This window comes from Centruroides sculpturatus, unplaced genomic scaffold (genome assembly GCF_000671375.1).
Source record: "Centruroides sculpturatus isolate CEXI.00-Female unplaced genomic scaffold, Cexi_2.0 scaffold341, whole genome shotgun sequence".
Taxonomy (NCBI): domain Eukaryota; kingdom Metazoa; phylum Arthropoda; class Arachnida; order Scorpiones; family Buthidae; genus Centruroides; species Centruroides sculpturatus.
This window is the reverse complement of record NW_019384623.1, coordinates 372,395-392,499: the sequence shown is the minus strand read 5'-3', so window position 1 is coordinate 392,499 and position 20,105 is coordinate 372,395. Positions and strand designations below refer to the sequence as shown.

General features: G+C 31.0%; 1 protein-coding gene across 1 annotated transcript in view; it reads right to left on the bottom strand.

Moving 5' to 3' along the window:
* Positions 1 to 20,105, bottom strand: part of LOC111625547 (synapsin-like) — a gene marked incomplete at its 5' end in the record, with an annotated part of 47,062 nt that overhangs the window by 19,586 nt on the left and 7,371 nt on the right. The window contains 4 exons of the mRNA XM_023368711.1: positions 665 to 754; positions 1,117 to 1,267; positions 2,413 to 2,504; positions 6,179 to 6,236. Coding sequence (XP_023224479.1) covers positions 665 to 754; positions 1,117 to 1,267; positions 2,413 to 2,504; positions 6,179 to 6,236 — 391 coding nt within the window. The remainder of the gene's footprint in view (positions 1 to 664; positions 755 to 1,116; positions 1,268 to 2,412; positions 2,505 to 6,178; positions 6,237 to 20,105) is intronic.

The window sequence follows — 20,105 nt, the reverse complement described above, 5'->3', positions numbered from 1 at the left end:
TTACCTTAAGTCGGGAAACCCGATACGTAACCGAGGAAGTTTACACTCGAAGTTTCTGGTAATATCGTCGAGAATAAGGAGGTTTATTAGCGGGATGACGAAACCAGCCGTGTTTCGAAACACTACTCGATTCATTATTCGGTTCTTTCCAGATAAGGCGCTATATTTACATCGACCTGCAGGACCTCCTCTCCATCTTAAACCTAAGCTCCGGTCTCACAGACAACGCATTCCTCTTCGCCCCCGGATATTGTCACATGACGTCATCTATCGCTTATTCTTCCGTCGTTTTCGCTATAAACACGGCTGGCATTTGTAACTAGCGTCGACGCCAACCAAAATTGCGAATTGTTGCTTTTTTTAAATAGGAAGTTACGTAACGAACGACGTCATTCTTCTTATTACCCTCAATACATAGAGTGTTAGAAGGCGCTTGTTTCAAAATCATTACTTTTTACGAAAAGGACGATGCGGAGTTAACCACATCTAAAACTTGTCTACGACAAATTTTCTGCCTGGTAATTACATAACATTAGAATAACATCGACGGTTACCATTTCATTAACTTACGTCCCTCTTAAACTCATTACAAATAAAAATTTCCCACCTCTTGCCTTCCCATCCCTCGGATTAGCCGTGGGCGGGAATAAAAGGATTTTCTTACCATTTCTTTATGATTGGGATAAAAGGCTTGCTCTATTAACGGGAAATTCTCTCGACCCAATCTCCGCTGTATTTGCAACAGATGAGAAAACTGCAAAAGAAATTTCTATTTTTTTAATAAAATCTTCCCAAAATATTTTAAAACAAACATTGAATCTTTATATTGAGACTCTTTCTGTGCCGATAAAGTCGCGTCGTGCCGAAGCTCACGGAACAAATAGTGTCCGAATAGATCTTATACCATTTGGCCAGGTGAAGAACAATTCTTTCTACTTTTAAGAGATAAAATTGGATTTTATACTGACAAAAAGTACATAAGAAGCCAATGGTGTCTTACAGTTTGCTGTGCACTTTTAGCATTGGATATTAACTCCGTATAAACTCGTAGCGATGATCACGATCGATATATCGATACAGGAAGAGTGGAGGAGAGCAAATTTCAAAAATTCTTACCACCCAAGGCTTGTCCTGAAAGTTGTAGAGGCTGTGAACTGTGTTTACGCTGGGAACTCCTCCATATTTAAATCCCAGAAGTAAAGGCCTGTAGTCTTCGTTGGCGTCCCTGACGTGTTGTCTAATCAGTAGAAAATCCGGCCGAAACGATCTGAAACGCAATCGTCACCATTATTTACTCCGAACTTCCGCTTTCTGTCGAAAAAAACTTCTTCCTTATTATTCCTACCGGCCTAATTACGTGATAAAGATCTGTTTACGTCCTTCTCCAAGACACGCGCAAAACAAGACAACTTTAAGGAGCAAAGGGGTTGTTTTGGCTTCCCCTTAGTTCTTTTCTCGTCGTCTCCGCGTCCCGAAGGCTAATGGGCGTCTAGAAAATACCGAACGAATGCTTTAAATATAGGCCAAGAGTGCGGTCGTTTATGGGACGATCTTACCCGCTGACATATACGAAAGTTCTAGCAGTTTATACAAATTACGTTTTAATAATTCTCTTAATTTATGTAAAAATCTATGGATCGGAGAAAACTATTTTCTCCGTCCCTAGTTAAAGTCTCCAAATCCTAAAATGAATTAATCCAGTTTATTATCGCCAAATTTTAGGCAGGAGCACGTTCTTTATTCTTCCTCTTTATAGAGACCTTTCGACAGAAATATAGCGTAAGCTGAAAGATGACTTACAAACGGAACTCGATGCTAAGTAGAGTAGAAAGAAGAGTTTGGCCCGTTTCGAGGAAACCGACTCTTCTAACATTCCCACGAAAAATCTACTACCGGAGAATCACAGGGTTTAGATTCGTCGACGGATCTTCCCTCATAATTTTCGACCTCGTCCATATTATTTGATACAAAGGCGTATTTAGATAGAAAAAGTAAAATTTGGTAGAAAAGATGAAAACCACGGCGGAAACCGAGAACCGGTGGGAATAATTGCAACACTCTCGAAAGTAGATTAATTACTTGTATGTGGTTAAGTAGGTCGATTTTACTTTAACCGTCATCGATTGTTACGTCACATTCGACCGAATAAAGTATTTGTTCTTTATTTTGTGTTCAGATTTCTCTTTAAAACGGCAAATTCTTCGATGATGGTCCGAATAACCCCGATCCGTTTTTTCCTCCGAATTTTTCCCCAAGATCTGCCACCGGCAGAACATCGAAACTTTCTAGAAATACTAGCGATAAAGACGTGCAAAAGTCGTAAGAATCAACCGGAAGTTACGAACGGGAAACGCGAGAAGCTCGGATCGTAGCGGAAGAAGAGTTAAAATGGTGGCCGGAGAGCGATTTTACCTGACGACTTTGGTTCCGTTCCGATAGACGACCATGCTGACGGTGGTACCGCTCTCGCAATGGGTGGCCAAACTGATGTCCTTGAATTCTGCCTAACGCAATAAGAATTAGTATAAATTTTCACCAAAAAAGAAGTAATTAAATATAAATTTCTAATAAAAATCGTCGGAAGTAATATTCTTCCTTATCGATATCGAAAAAAATAAGTAGAAAAAAGTAAATCCTTCTCGAGAAAAATAGAATAAATGGTGAGCGATTTGTTCGGAGGTCGCGCATCATAATGCATTTAATGACAGTTTGGCACGCTTTCCTTTAAACCAGTGTTTTTCAACCTTCTTGAATATGCGACCCCTTTACAAGTTAAAAAATTGTGGCGACCCCCCTAGAGCCATATTAAAACTATATCAGTGATTTTAAAAACTATGTATTTAATTTTCTTTCTGTTGAGACAAATTATTGTTGATTAAAATGAAAATTTTAGGATCGACAATAATTTAACACACATAAAGTATGAAACTTCCTTTAACCTTTAACATTTTTTTTTCTTTTTTTTTTTAACGTCAGAATTTTCAGCCTCTACTTTTTATTTCTTTTTGCAAATCAGCTCAACAATTTTTCGGCTATCATTTTCTGGGGTGGGCCGTAATTCTCGCTGAAATTGTAGTTTTTTTAATGTAGTGTAGGACCTACAAACATTTGTCTTTTTCTTTTACCCGCGACCCCCAAGGGGGTCGCGAGCCACGGGTTGAAAAACACTGCTTTAAACTGTCGAAAGATTACGGCACTCGAATAGAGATCGATCCCTTTTCCTTTTTATCTACACGAAAACTGTGTTAATTTATGAAGGCCAAATAATTAAAGAATTGAAAATTCGGAACGTGGTTAATTATTTCGTCCTATTTCGTTACGCTAAACCAAAAATACAGTCGCAATATAAAGATAATTACGAATGACGTAATGGTGACGAAAACTTTCGTTTGGATCAATCCGATACATATTTAACCCGGTGTAACCGAAGCCTATAACAACAGACTAACGCTTTCATTTCCTTTCGTAGTAAAAACGCATATTACAGGTCGATATCTATTGGTTCTTTTTCTTTTCAGTCTGTAACTGTTTACAATATGTTTACCGCGAGTTGCCGATAAAAAGAAAAATATATACAGGCTTGTATATTTAGAAATAAATACATAAAGTGTAGATAAAATCTGACACAAAAGGAAAATATGACTTTAAAAACTGGGATCGGTTTACTGCGTATAATTTTTTATATGTATTTTAGGTAAAGATTATTTAAAGAGTATAAATTTCTATTTTAAATACAACCTAAATCTCCAAAATATCTTATCGACGTATTATTAATTAAAATTCAGTACTTTTATACGAAAATCGGACGTGACTTTGCGCATCATTTTTTGTAGGAAAGGGAATAAATAGGTTTTTTTTTTTTTTTTAAATCTCAAATCGTAGAACACATTTTGGATTTTTTTTACAAAGTGTGAATAGAGTGGAGCCTCGAGAATTGAGCTTTAAAGCTTATATTTAATGTTAATAAAGATAGAAGAAAAGAATTCTCCAAAAAAATAAGAAAAAAGAATTAAAAGAATAAGAAAAGATGTGACGCGGATATCGCTCTACCTACCCTCTTTGTTTTAGTCGCAGTATGGAGGGTTTTATACGATACCTGTCTCTGATTTACGACTTTTGTTTGTACCAATTTTTTTGTCTTTGTTAACATGATCTTTTTCGATTTTGTCATTTAAGGCAATCCTGGTGTATCTGAAATAAACTCAATAAATAAGTGAAAGATAAATTAAGATGGTTCAGACTTATGGAAAATTAAAGGAAAGCGATCGAGTGTAAAAACTATTGAACGGTCCAACCAGGGAAAGATAAATAATAAATCAAATAAAGAGGAAAGGTAAAGGCAAGGAAAGAATTGCGAATAACTTTTTGATGCAAACGTCGAAGAGATTTTGTCCACCTCCTTCCGGAAGAGACGTCCAGTCACGATGTAAACACAGAAAATTGCTTACAAAACATTTACGATTGTTAAAAACTCTAAAACAATAGATTCATATCTTCGTTCGAATATCGCCTAACATTTAATTATTAATTTTGTTCGAAGGTAGATCGACTCGGAAGTAATACTCTCCAAAACAATTCTTCACTATCTACAGAGCGTAAATACTATCAATTGTTCTCTGCCTACGCGAAACTTCGAAAAATGTGTGAGTAATCCAAATGTTATTTTAGCTGTAGTCAGTATTTTTTCTATCATTGGCAAATACAAAATACTGTATTTAAATATAATTTCAATTGTAATCAAATGTAAATATAATTTCAATTTCAATCAAGTAAAATATCATTATGTGATATTTTACTTTATTTATTAATTAAATCCGTTTGAAATATTCGTGATCACTATATAATAATTTGTAATAAATGAGTTATTTTCTCGATATTAAGGTCTACCTATAATCTTTAGGTGTGCACAAACGAAACTCGGGATTAAACAGGCCTATAGTATTATATACAAAATATCCAATATAAAGCAAATAGGAGTGTAATTTTTAAAATAAACGTCTACGAACTACATTGATATCCAGCGTTTTCATTTAAAAAAATACAAAGCTTTTGAATTGAAATTCTTTTTAAAAATAAGATTAACGAGGAATGACGTTCTAAAGAGTTACTTCGACTCTAAAATCAATTAATATTTAGAAAAAATTCAACTGGTTTTTTTAGTTATTTAATGAGAAATTCTCTATTTTCTTCCGGTAAGTTTCTGTAGAATATATATATGTGTATTCCAATATCCAATGCATGTACAAATTTAAATTCCTTTCCAGTCACGATATTACGAAATTCCATAAGTTATAACATAATGAATATTTTCGGAACAAGGCTACCGTATATTTTATTCATCATTTCACTTCTCCATTATCCAAATTCTTCTCGGGTATTAAACCACTATTGGATAGACCGGTAACGTTCGCCAATTTATATAATCCACGCTAACCAGTTCCAATATATTCTTCTACAGGAGAAATTTCCAACGCAATCTGTCTCCCGGCATTACTTTCTATTATCGTTCTTTCCGCATTTCTGCAAACCACCCTCTGGCATCTTCGTGTTTTTACAAATATTATTCGTGTTTTGGTAGAGGGCGTGAACCCGTATCGAATAACACGAGTTTACTTTACGTTCGATTAAATATTGAATAACCCAAGCTGTATATAACCCGCATTACAATCGATATACAAATAAATTACTTAATAAATATGTATTAAGTAAGCTGTATGTTAATATTTGTCTGTATCTAAGGAGGACGGAGACTAACACGCGAAATTTTAATACGAAAACATCTTTAAAACTTGGTAAGTATTTCGAGGTGGACCGCAGGGAGTTTTTTTAAAGGGGGGACCAAATATTGGCTACTTTTAACACCGGTATAGACAGTGTTTCGCACGGAAATCGCCCAGACTTATTAATTAATTAAGTTAAAAGATAAAATCCCAAGTGAATTGAGACTAGTACCGAGCCTATTTTATAACTGATGGCAAAGTTATCGTTAATCTCCGTAACGAAACCGTTCAGAAACCAAGACAGCCGGGTGGCGCCTCCTGTCGAGAGAGATTAGAATGACGTTTACGTCCGGGCTGACTCTTCTTTCACGCGCTTCTTGGTATACTTAAAAGACGAAATTAGTTGGTAGTTCGAGCGTTAAAATCGATAAATTGGCATTTAGGTAATATTTACTAACCTGTTCCACTCGAATGTCCCAATCGCCATGAATGCGCTGACCTTTGAAGTATTTCGACCTGAGAAAACAAATAAAAGTATTAGAAAGATCTGGCTTTTAATTAATTCTTACAAAACGTAACTGCTCTAACGCCCATAAATATATTTAGGATTTTAATTATGAAATTAACTAAATGAAAATCGGTTTACGTGAAAGATCTCAGTAAAATTAATATATTAAATCATTATAAAAATTATTTATATAAAATGCTTGTAATAAAATCCCAATTTTTTATATTGTAGAAACAGAATAATTAATAAAATTTTGCATAGGCAACACGATTGGCTCTATTTATTCCATGTTAATTATTAAAGGAAAGACTGGAAATTTTCTCTAGAGATTCTCGACCGAAAGTACTCATCTGTCGTGTAAAATACAGCTTAAATTTAAATCGAAGTAATCAAAATATCTGACAATGAAAAGTACAGAAAGAAACAACTGATGTAGAGTTGGAATGCGGATTCGTTTCTTTAACACGTTCTTCCGCAAATTCAAATTTACGTGTAAATAACAAAGAAAGTGGAGTTTGCTACATGCATTCCGGACGAGGGTACATTTTTATTGGCAACGACCTTTATTTGAATTGTTATTCATAAGATTAGACTTTCTAAAGTTATCGGATGCCAGCGGGATCGAGTGTCACATCTGTTCCCGCCATATGCATATGTACTGTACAATAACAATTGATGCGTCATCTCCGGAGATTTCTAGGAAAGATGACCGATACAATTCGTTACGAACACTTCTATCTTAACTTAATTAACTTACAAAGAAAATTCGTAAAATAAAAATATAAACGGGTCCACAAAATACTTAAAAATGTTCTAGAATATATGCTGTAATAAGTGTTCATGTATTAAAATTTATGTAACATATAAACGTGTACAGCTAGTATATATTTACATACTTTATAAATAGACACAATTAATCGATTTAATTATCGATAATCGATCAATGTTTGATGTTAACTTTGTGAATGAATCTCGAAATAATTTATTCCAATCGATTCAGTCCAGAGTAATTAAAATAAATTTCATTTTCATTTATAAAAAATTTCCTATTTCGCTACATAAACTTTTTCTCTTTTACTTTTATAAATAAATTTTCATTAGAAATAAGAAAAGTGAAAATTTTCCGGTTTAATTTTCGTGGTGTTAGCTACAGAATCGCCGTCATTGAAATCAAATAGTTTCAATGTTTATTAAAATTCCCTCTAAGATACTCAAAATAGCGTATACTGTAAGATACACAAGTAAATTAAACATGAAGTATTATAAAGACTAATATAGCCTAATCTTTGAATAACAGAAACACAATATTTTATATTTATTGATATTATTGCGATGTCTATGAAGAAGGTATAAAAATTAACATAGAAGACCTCGGCTAATAGATATTTTCGAATTTTCAACTGTAATTATTGATTAAGCAACTCCTAACTTTTCGAAAGAGTTCAACAATTCTGCATTTTCGACTGTTCCCAGTACAGCGTTAAAAAGACTTAAACAAACTTAATTAAGATAATATAAAAATAAATCATTATTTAATTCTTGGTCGCCGTTTCAAATAGCTTACTTATTGTTAAGCACAAAATAAGTGCGTGATCTTAGAGCGATAGGAAACCGCAGTCCACCGCCAAGTTTATTCGATTTTTGACAAATGAAGAAAAAGAATAGAAAACATTAAAATTAGTAAACATATAATTGACCTTTCTTCTATATTTACGTCTCAAAAATCGTACCAACTCTTAATTTAAAAATATTACTGTTATTTACATTAATCTTTTTAACGTTCAAGTGTTTACAAATTAAAAAAAAACCAACTGTATTTTGCTTTATAGCTTCTAAAAAAAGCAAACGTGTGGGAATTATCGGAATATAAAATTACTCGCGATTATCGATATAACTATTCGTGAGAATTTCATTACTTTTTCAATAATTCAAGCTATGTTTACGCGTCTTATTGATCATGAAAATTTGATATCGGTTTATCTATATTTCATTATTCTCTTTAACATATATTTCCACGTAGTTAAATGTAAACTATACAACCTCTACATTGCTATAAACACATTTATTCTTCAAGTATTTCTTCGATCGATAATTTCTATTATTTGCCTTTATGTTGCGAACAAATATTATTTAAATAATTTTACAATTTCGACGAAATTCGATGGCGAATTAATATCGTCTCATCGATTATGGCAATCGATAGTAGTGAAATTCGAGTAAAAAATCGATGATATAATAATAACAACAATAATAATATATGACGTCTTAAGCAAATATTCGTGTGTTTGTCATCGATTCGATACGACGATTTTGTTTTCTGCCTGCCATTTCGTGTTTTACTTTACTAAACAAACAGAATAGAGATTTCCTGTGAAATATAAAGAAAATCAATGTTTGCTGTTTTATTTACAAAATATTATTTTTAATATGTGAGCTAAAATAGATAATTTATAATTACAAATTATATATTATAATTTTTATATCAGTTATCAGATTTAATTAAAATTATCTTTAAATCGAAATTAAAAAATATAATGTACACGTTCGTCTTTCGGACACGCTCTCTTTCTTTCACGATACAGTAATTTGATATCTTTAACTATCTTTTCGTACATCAAATTCGCATTTTATTTTAAGTAATTTTTTTAATGCTTTGTAATATATTCATTATAAAAACAAACTTTTCTGCCTTAATAATAGATTTTGTAGTTTTTATTATACGAATCTCTATTGTTCAACTTTCGGACATTTCTAGGCACGAAGTCGTCCGAAAATCGAAGACTATCTGTATATATACATGTACAGTACATTAGTATCAAAGCGCAGTAGCCATCTTAGATTGACTGGATAAATATAGAATAATCCAGAACGAAGTATCGAAATTCGAAATAATTTCTGATTTCGGGTTTCTGATCAGCTGGTAGCGGACAATCTAAAATTTGCCCAAAGGCTATAATTGAACTGTCTACAAACTGTTTTATTACTCGCGAATAAACTGTAATTCGCCCAGAAATTTTCAGTTCACAAATCTTCAGTGATTGTGTATGTGTACGAAACATTTCCTATCGTTGAAGTTTATTCGCATTTTAATTTTAAAGGAATTCATGATATTTGTTTGGTCACCAAAATAATACAATAAATACAATACTCAAAAGGACTGAGACTATTCGAGTTTTCACTACTTTGTACTGGGAAATACTAGAATCTTAACGTATACACACAATCTATATTTCAGTTATGAGTTATAACTTAAATGTTTTCTTTATATGTTAATTTTATAAAGGCTAACGATAAAAATTACAATATACAGTATCTACAAAATAGATTTGTAAATAATTCTCTTTATTGTGCAGTACATCCACTAAACATTTAATATTAAAATACAAGTGCTTTTATTAAAAAATTAAATTATTATTTCGACACTCTAAACTATTTAAAAAATAATCGAAATATTTAAATAATAAATTTTAGTTTAGATAAGTATTAAATTTTTAAATCAGAAAAGATATAAAATTAAAATTAGTCGATGTTTCAGCTCTATTAAAGAAAATGAAAAACTGAAGATAATTTATTTGAAATTTGATTAACTGCGTTAATTGGAAACAATACATTTTTCATAATGGAACCAATTAAACGGAAACATCCTCGACAGTCTCCATCCGTCCGTTCTCTTGTCCGATACAACTTGGCTATTGGTAGCTGATGTACAGATAATTGATAGAGTGAATGACCGGGTCGATATTAATTTCCTATTTTTATTTTTTGTTTTCTATCCTCTTTATGCATGCGATCTCCAACAGATGGCGGCAAAAATCTAATGCTTTTTCTATTGAGAAAAACATTTTTCCAAAAATTCTGGAAAACGGAAGCAGATAGAAGTAAACAGTTTTCTGCGTTAGAACCTTATTTACGTTAGAAACTTGTGGTTCAGAACTTTGAAAATTCAATTTGTTAATTTTCTACGTTTTTAACATCGTAGAAAATTAACAAATTGAATTTTCAAAGTTCTGAACCATAAGTTTCTAACGTAAATAAGGTTCTAACGCAGAAAACTGTTTACTTCTATCTGCTTCCGTTTTCCAGAATTTTTGGAAAAAGGTTTTTCTCAATAGAAAAAGCATTAGATTTTTGCCGCCATCTGTTGGAGGTCGCGTGCATAACCGAATAAGTTTTAATAAAAATATAAAAATCTTTCTTCGATATTTTTATTAGTTTTTCTGTTTTTCGTTTGCACTGTATATCAAATTGCGCTTCTATTCTTTAGAAATTCATTCAAAATTTAAACTGTCATTTTAAATAAATCCTTCAATTTTATTAAATTGAAAGAATAATATATAAAATTTTTCATTTTCTTTTGGTTAATCGGAATCTAAAAATGCACATACTTTTTATCAAGTTAACCATAGACCAGTGAACACAAAGAGAAATTTCATTCCACATTTTTTATTCAATCTTTTATATTTATTTTTGTATATCAAATGTATTTAGACACATTGTCTCTTTAGTGAGTGTACATTGCACATAATAACCGCATTCTAGGAATACCAATTTATATAACTACAATATACTGTAAAAATGTGCTGTACATCATAGCGGGGAGACAAGAATACTACTAGCCACGAAAAGAACGAGTATGCTATAGGCCTATACTTTCACGGCTCAAACTGGCGTATTCATTCATACTATTTATATTTATAATCTTTTTATAATCTGTATAATATATACAGTAGAGGGTCGATTATCCGAAATAGTCGAGGACGGAACAATTTCGGATAATCGATAAAACTTGATAGTAAAAACATTATAAAGATAAATATCCTGAACAAAAGTGTCAACGTTCTTTCTTTTTTAGGCATCAGATGCTTCACTGTGCTTAGGCACAGTGAAGCATTAGAAGTCTGTGACATTAAACATGCTTTTCCATTTGTACTGTAATAAATAAAACTTAACAGTAGTGTTGATAGAGATAGCTCGATAGCGGCACTTACAGAACATCGCCGGCAATCGTTATTGCGTAAAAACTTTGTAATTTCTGTGAGTAGTATTCTGTGAAGTCGATTTTGGTTAATCGATTTTTCGGATTATGTTATAAGATTCGAATAATTGATTTTAGGTTAATCAAAGTTCTACTACACTACAATTCACATGATATAAATAAATAAACACACACACACATATATATATATAGGCTATATATATACAGTATATATATACGTGTACATTAATATGAATATGAATTATGGTGCTATATTTACAATTTACAATTTAAATGAATAGATCGAATGCAAGCATTGAACAAAATCTAACAAAATCAATCGTGTTCATAAAGCTTTCTCGGAGACTTTCGATGAGTTTTGGATTGTCGTGTAGCAGTTTATTTTTTAAATTACGTAATTATAACTTTAAACAATATAAATCAAGAGATATTCTAAAAATGTAACTTAAATTATGGATTTTCTGTTGGCTACCTCCTATCCTGTTGAATATAATTCTGTCAAAATGTCAATAAAAACCTCTTTTCTAAAACCTATGGAATCCACATACGTTACAGTCTGTCGAGGTGGAAACGAAGATTACAAAAATAATGTACAACTATAATGTAATGATTCCGGGAACTGTAAGTAATTTTATTTTCTATTTACTACTAATAAAATTGCTTGTTAAAATGTTCTAAGATTATGTATAATCATTTGTTGTTACGCCGAAAGTATTTGTTAGATTTAATACTCTGTCGTCGCCTTCATAACATCGATAAATTCGATGAGTGAATTACGGTACACGAAGTCTGTTTAAGAAAATTTCAAAATTACAATTAAGTAAATTTCAAAAATACTGAATTTAAATTTATCAGATTACAGAAAGTATTCTACGATGCAAACACAATAAATGATGTAAGTTATGAAGAACAATATATTTGTTTTGTATAAAATAGAAAAATTGTAAAAATTAAATAAATAAAATCTCTATTTAACAAATATAATAAAAATATTAACGTGTATGAATATAAAAGACATACCATCGCGATTGAAGAAGTCGACAATAAATTTACTGATTAACAAATTTGATAACTGCCATTGCTTATAAAAAGTGCAGAGTTTCGGTCCTAGATCATTCTAGATGGGTTTTCAATGAGTATTTATATCGTTTCTTAGAACATTGAAAGATGTTCTAAGAAGATATATAACTGTCTGGATCGGATATTAGATCGCTAAAGACGGCTGGTCACTTCATTCCTTGAATATTTTCACTTTCGACATGATGGTTGTACATTCTATATGTTTTCGCATTATCAACCACTAAAATAAAGTCGAAACAGCCTACACCTTCATGAAACTTATATATAATACACCACTTTCAGAACAGCGAAGAATTTAGTTTTGCAGACGTACAGATCAACACATGCATTAAATAGTTCTTTCCAAAATCATTAAATGATATCTTTAAAACCTATCTTCTGTAATGTTAGAGTGGCATAAAGTTCTATTAGTATCAAAACATACCAAGAATATTTCTAAACATTAAAACTAGATTCATCAGTAAAGAAAATTCTTGATGGCTTATTGCGAGTATAGCCGGCGCTGACCACGTGACCGCCCGGGGCAAGATAATATCTTGCTATCTCTCAAAACAGAAAACGATTATGGCGTAATAATAAGCACAACAAATATAAAGTAAGATTACTTTTTGATCATAGATATTCTTTTTCTTAAAAAAATATTAAACAAGATGTCAATATATAGCGAATGAACTTAATACGAACTTTTAAAAACACTCTAAAGGAAAAGATTGCCAAAGAGAAACGTGTGGATAAAAAGACGTCGACATCCAATTATTATTTATCTGATATTTAACTTTTCTACGGTTTAAAAATGCTTAATATCAGATAAAGTATCTCAAGGAAGTATATTATCTCATTTAAATCAAGAGTGAAAAGTGCGTCCTATATTGATGTACTGTACAGTACATGCTGAAAGCGTCAAAAAGAACTGTGAGCTGATGTATCCTTAAAACTTCTAGCAATTAGGACCCATGACCCAAGAGTTTGCTTTGCTAAATTATTATCTTCTGCGAAGTGTAAGATGCTAAATGTTAAATTCTTTGCTTGCTTAACAGGAATTCGGTAGATTATTATGTAGTCTACTGTAACCTTGTGCTTCAGCTTCAAAAACCAAGTCTTGATTAGTCCATTTCCCTCTATTAGCACCAATTTCCCTTCTTTTGTATTCAGTAGGCATCTAATATTAATAAATTTATTGAGTTCATAAAAACATTTCATTAAAATACGCATCTCGCTCTTAAATCCACTAGGCATACAGGAGAGATGCCCAGTTCTACATTACAGATTAAAATTATTAGAGAGCCTCCGCTTTCGGCTCCAGCATAACCTCTTAATTTAACTATCCTTTCATATGACAGAAATATCACATAAATGTATTCGAATTTCAGAATTTTTCATATAAATGTGAATATCGCAAAACTTTATAATGTTTTTATAAGCTTATCATCATAAATAAAAACTAATTTTTAACGAAAAAATCAACAAAACAACCATTCAGAAATAATAAAACACGAGAACATTAAGCACAGTCACCATTGAATAGTGATGTGCTCTATTGAGTATTATTTGAACAAACAACCTCTAGGAGTCTCTCCGGACTAGGCATCTCACCAGCTTTCACCCTATATCTTTTTCTGTTTCGTATTAATAAAATAATATTCTATTCTTTCCTTTCTTAAACTTTACAGAAAACTAAATATGTCGCCTATACCTTTAAAAGAAACAAAAATGGGTCATAATTATCCCAAAGGAAATACAATAATTAATGCATGATCTACGTCCAGTAAGCTATATTGTTGATAAAAATCTGAATTCGATTAATGCAAATTCCGTAAAATTACTGATTGCCTAAGACTATTATCTTCTCGAAACATACGATACAATGTCTTAGGGTGAAGAAACGATTTTGTTTTTAATCTCTTTTAATCTTCGCTTTTATCCCAAGATAAGAACGCGTTGCTTTTATCAAACGTAAGTTAAAATACACTGTACTTTAATAAAAAGAAATCTTAAACGAAAATCGTATAATAAACTTACACTGTATAAAGTTATGCAAATAACTAACACGTATCTTTTTAACAAACTTTAAGAAAAATATAGGAAAAGTAGCTAAAAACAAATAAAAGTTAAATTAAATAAAGATTAAATTATTACGTATGATTTATCGATAAGATATTTTATTATTTTTCACTAATAAATACAAATTTATTGTTTCATTATAATACAATATTTGATATTTAATAGCTAAAAATATTTAGAAGCGTAAATTTATATCTAGAATTATTTCTATTAATTTCATTATATTTTTAGCATTACAACATAATACTCTACCAGAAATGATATAATATCGTAATATCGAATTGGTTTCGGATTGCGATATTGACTTTTCAAATATCAACAGCTCTGCCTCTGATCAGTATTGGGCGTCCAACCCCAACTATCATTATAGTATTAAATATTATTTAAACAATTTAATAAATAATAGGCAATAAATGCAAAACAATTCCAAGTAAATTAATATCAACAAATACCTTTTAAAGTATCTAGATGGCACTTAAATTATTCGACCGAAGGGGCTCTGTAATATTGTAGAGGAGTCGTGAGTCGAACATTCACACCTGATAAAATATTCGATTTTTATGAGATTTTGAATTTTTATGGTAACATGGCAGATGCGTTCCATTTTATCAATAAGAAGTTTGTTTTTATTCAAACCTTTCTTGTCAGTGAGTGAGAACAATCTGGCTTAATAACATATATTAAATGTAAAAAAGCCAAATCAATTTTCTGGGAATTATTATAATAATTATCGACACAATTATATTTTGAAAGACATGTGGAATCACTCCGATGAAACGAAAAGATTTCTTTTTTAAGTTTACAGCATTAACTGTCTATCTGGTTACTTTCTAAGTAAATGATCTTTCGATTTATTATATTTAATAATAATCTGAAAATCTAAAAAATATTATCGAGTAGAACTACAGAATGCATTACAACTAATCACTTGCGTCGTTATTATAATCAGGGCGCGCCGACTCGAGACACAATGGGTGTAATGCATTGGGGCGTCAACTGGTCGCGTCGCCTTTCCATCAAGATATTTGCAATTCTATGTTGTTGCAGTCGAGTTGACCATTCGGTTGGGAACTTCTCTTTGGTCAAAGTAAAACGAGTGAAGTTGGAGATATCAAAGTGAACTTTTATATGAAGTCTTTCTGATCTTTCTAATGCGTGTTCGCCAGAGTACATATCAATGGCGATCGATAATGACATCAAGGCAAGAGTTCTAAGACATATGAGCACTGCTCCGCTAATTACTATCCTGACCAAAAAGAAATTAGCAAGGATTGTAAGAAAACATTTGTTAAAGTTATATTTTCTTACTGGAAAAACAAATATTGCGTTCAATTAAGCCAACCAATCGACAAAAATGAGATTTATGATTGATCATCAAAGTAATAAGGTGGATTTTTTAAAAACTCTTTTTGCCCTGTGACTACAAAAAGATTTTTTATAAAAGGCCTGCGGCAGGTTCGGCCGAATCCGTGAATTTTGCATTTTTTCCGTGAATTATTTTCAGTTAAATCGTTCTGGGGTTCATGGATAGAAATCTATCACCTAGTTTCCTTTTCTTACTGATGAGAATGTTACATTTGATCGCACTTAAAAGTCACTTGACAGGAGAAGCAATCGAAATATATTGAATCCGGACCACTGATGTGGGCCTTATTCTAAGGTTTTTTTCCTACTCACAAATACCAGTTTTTTTTGTTTTGTTATTTATTTATTTATTTTTTGGCCAAGCCGATAAATCCAGCGCTAATAAGCAGTTCTAAATAGAAAATAAGGGCAATAACACAAATCTTTTATCTATATAATTACTTTAAGTTTATTTCAGCCACCGTTCAATCTTAATTCTTAGACATACGCAATATGTACTGTGAACCTGCATGCGATATTATTTATTGTACAATACGTGCTTTGTGGTTGGGGATTATAATTTAGATGATGGTATTGATGTTGCGGCTGCATAAAATAATATCTACTTTATATATTTAATACAAATGGTAAATCCTAACAACATTCCTTCCATAGTGATTTTTTTCGCGAACCCGATAAAATATACAGTAAACCTTTGTAAACCTGTGTAAAACGGAATCGCACTTTACTAAATATTTTTTCGATTTGGAAGGTTTCCGTTTTGAACGGGTTCTTTTTTAACACAGAAAACTTCTCTGCTCCGAAGAATTTTTTCTATTTACGATAGTTTCCTTTTTATTCGGGTTCCTTTTTTGGACAGTTTTTACCCTAAACTGTATCATTTAGGTAAAAATTTTAATTTTAACATAACCAGAAGAAAGAAATACTTATAAAACCCAGAATCGGAAAATTAATCACTACACAAATATGGATTCCCATATAAATTTTGCATCCAGTTGCACGTTAGAATATGCGCTGCACTGGTGTAGCTTTCATATAACAAGAATAAGCTCAGATTTTTGAACTCAGCAAAATAGGGAGCAACAATTTCTATTTTGCTAACAAGCTATAGCAAGGCTTTGATATCCTGGATTTTGTTGAAATTTTAATGTTTTTTTACACACTTCTCTTCAGGCATGGTAGCATGGCTCGTGCTAATGAGCAGTAGTTTACGAGAAATAAATCATTGTTTAAACTTTACCGTGTCAGTTAAATATCGAATTGTAATGAGTAGGAGTGGACGAGCGAATAAGATACTAGGTTAAAAAACTGGACTCTCGTCTCGGATTCGTTCTGCATTCTTTTTCTAACTGTCTTCATAATTTTTCCCGAAGTATGCAATCCAGAGAATTAAATTAATAAAAAATATGTTTGGTCCAAAAATAGTACTTTGTAATTATTAAAATCATTCGCATATTTTTAAACCATCAACTGTATGAAAATATGGATTCACTATTCACAGTTTTAAAATATGCGAATGATTTTAATAATTACAAAATAGTATTTTTGGGGAAAATGTATATTTTGTAATACTGTAATTTACTGATTTGCACACTTCAGAAAAAATTTAAAAATAAATTTAAAAAATCTAGACGAAACCGCGAGTCTAGTTTTTTTAGTCTAGTGCCTTACTCTCCCACTCTTACTAGTTACAATTCGTTTATAAAACTCAATGTATAACGCACACGGTAAAATTTAAACAATGATTTCTCGTAAACTTCTGTACAATGACATGAATTACGCCATCGTGCACTAGAAGAAGTGGTTTAAAAACGTATTAAAATTTTAACAAAATGTCAATGCTTGGAAGCCTCCTTGTAAGATAAGTATTCTTGATTTATAAAATATATATTTTATTTCGTTTTGGAAATATATTTATTGAGACAAATGAAGTTTATTTATTACAATTTACAACGATATGGGAGTCTAAAAATAAAAATTTTTCCTATAGATCATATTCAGTATTGCTGTATCGGTCCTGAGAATAAATTGCAGAAAATTTACTGCAATCACATAATCCAGCTGTTATAAATATCTACAAATAATATAGATTCATTATTTTTGTTATTCTTCAGAATTCGTAAAATATTTTCGGAAATAATATAAAAAGATAAGATCTTTCAATGTTTACTGGAGAATCAGAAATTACACGTAAAAATCTCAACTGAATTCGTTGGTTTGGTATATTATAATAGTTTACATATTCTATTTGTGGATATTTAAAAAGTTTTCAGAAAAATCAAATTTATTTCAAGTAATAAAAAGCACGATATTTCATTTTATTTTGGTTTGGTTTATTTGATAACGGCAACGCGACACATGGGCGATCTGTCGAGAGGGAATGCCTCAGGGGATGTCTTTTAAGGGAGACTGGCCCCTATTTAGGCGTTACTGACGTGAAGAAAACCCGGAAAACTCCACGTGGACCAGTTCGTTTGCGAGGCGCGAATCCGCAATCAATTACCAGTGTTTAGTGGTTTTTATCCACTCGGAACCGGTTGATTTAATTTTAATTTGCGCTTTTTTTAGGTAACGTGTAAAATAAATTATGCTTCAAAAACTGCACAGGCACACGATAGATCTTGATTCTAGCCTACAAAATAGAGAAAAACCGAGAAATTAGACGTCGAACTACTTTGTCGTTTAATTTGTAAGGTGACTCACTTTACAGCCACCAAAAATCGCTTTTCGATACCCATCTTTAAATTTATTTTAATCCTCGTCCATATTAAGTTGATAATAAAACAGTTTTTTAAGCTTAAAAAAAAAAAGAAAGAAAATTTTAATGAACGAATATTACATTACTGATTTTCTGTTTTCAATTAGTGGATTTTAACTTTAATAATTATTTATCTAAATGACACACACATAATACATTTTGGTAACAAATTAATCTGCCGAAATATTTTAAGTAAATACCGATTTCATTTTTCTGATTTCCATTCTTGATAAATGTGAATGAAATATCAAATTTTCTGTAAAAAACATAAAAACATCTACAAATCCATGATTATTTTCCCAAATCCCTGGAACAGAAAAAAAATTAATTTCTTACAATTCAAAATTTAAACTATAGGATAAGTTGTAATAATTGTATAGGATAAACTATACAATTATTGATATTTTTAGTAAAATTTTAAAGTTTTTATAAAGCCAAAAAACTAAATTTATAGCTACAAATATTGATCATTTATAATATTTTCAAGTAATAAAATGAAAATTTAATCTATGAAATATTTGAAAAGAACAGAAATTATGAAATATCAATAACTGTTTACGTTTTACATTTATAGACAAATAACTTGAATAATATATTCCTTACATAACTAACACTAGCAGTAAATGAATCACATTTACTGGTAGAATTCCCTTGTATTCTTGGTAATTGAATCTATCTCATATGCAACGATCTTGAAAAGCCTTAAGTCGTATGAATACAAATTCATAAAACTTTTAATGTTCGCACGAAAAAACTACATATCAGACAAGAACAAGAAGCAGTTCCAAAAGCAATTAAATATGAACCTAAAGAAATTGCAAAAAATTCGGAATATTCTTCATTTTTGAAAACAAATTCCAACAAAGAAATAAAAAACAACGAAAATGCTTCAAATTATCTGTTCGACATCAAAAATCAGTTTATAAAATCGACGTTTTTTATGACGTCTTAGATAAAGCAATAACTCAAAATTAGTAGTCATTGTAAATAAATTATTTTAATAAAACAAGTGAAAAATTACATTGTATTTCTCGAACAAAAAAATCTGTAATTTTGACTTCTGAAAGACAGCCTGACGTGTACCAATACATTATACAGTACTGTACTTATATTTCTATTGTAATTTGGCGCCTGAGGCAGTTTCCTTTCGTATTATATATTAGCACGGTTCTGACCTTATATATACAGTCAGCATAAGAATATCTTTAAAAATATTCCTCTGTATTCTCTTTATAATTTCCGCTTCGGTTTGGTAATTTGATCTTCCGATTAGAAAAGATTTATCAGAAAATATGTCTATCAGATAATTATTTTATTTACTAATTACTAAAATACAGTGTTTTGGTGAGTGAGTTTCTGGAAGATTTTACTTTATTTACTTAACTTTTTATTCTATCCGTATCAGTAGCTACTGTTGAAGGATCAATTAGAAAATTAGAAATGTTAAACATTATAAAAGAGAAGCCAAATTAGGTTGCATGATTTTTGCATTATTAGATAGTCCTCTGTGTGGAAAGAAGTGAAATATATCTAAAAGAAGATGTAATTAATGACTTTATTAAATTAATTAAATTAACAAAACAAATAAATTATGAATTTCCGCGGTTTGCAAATGCA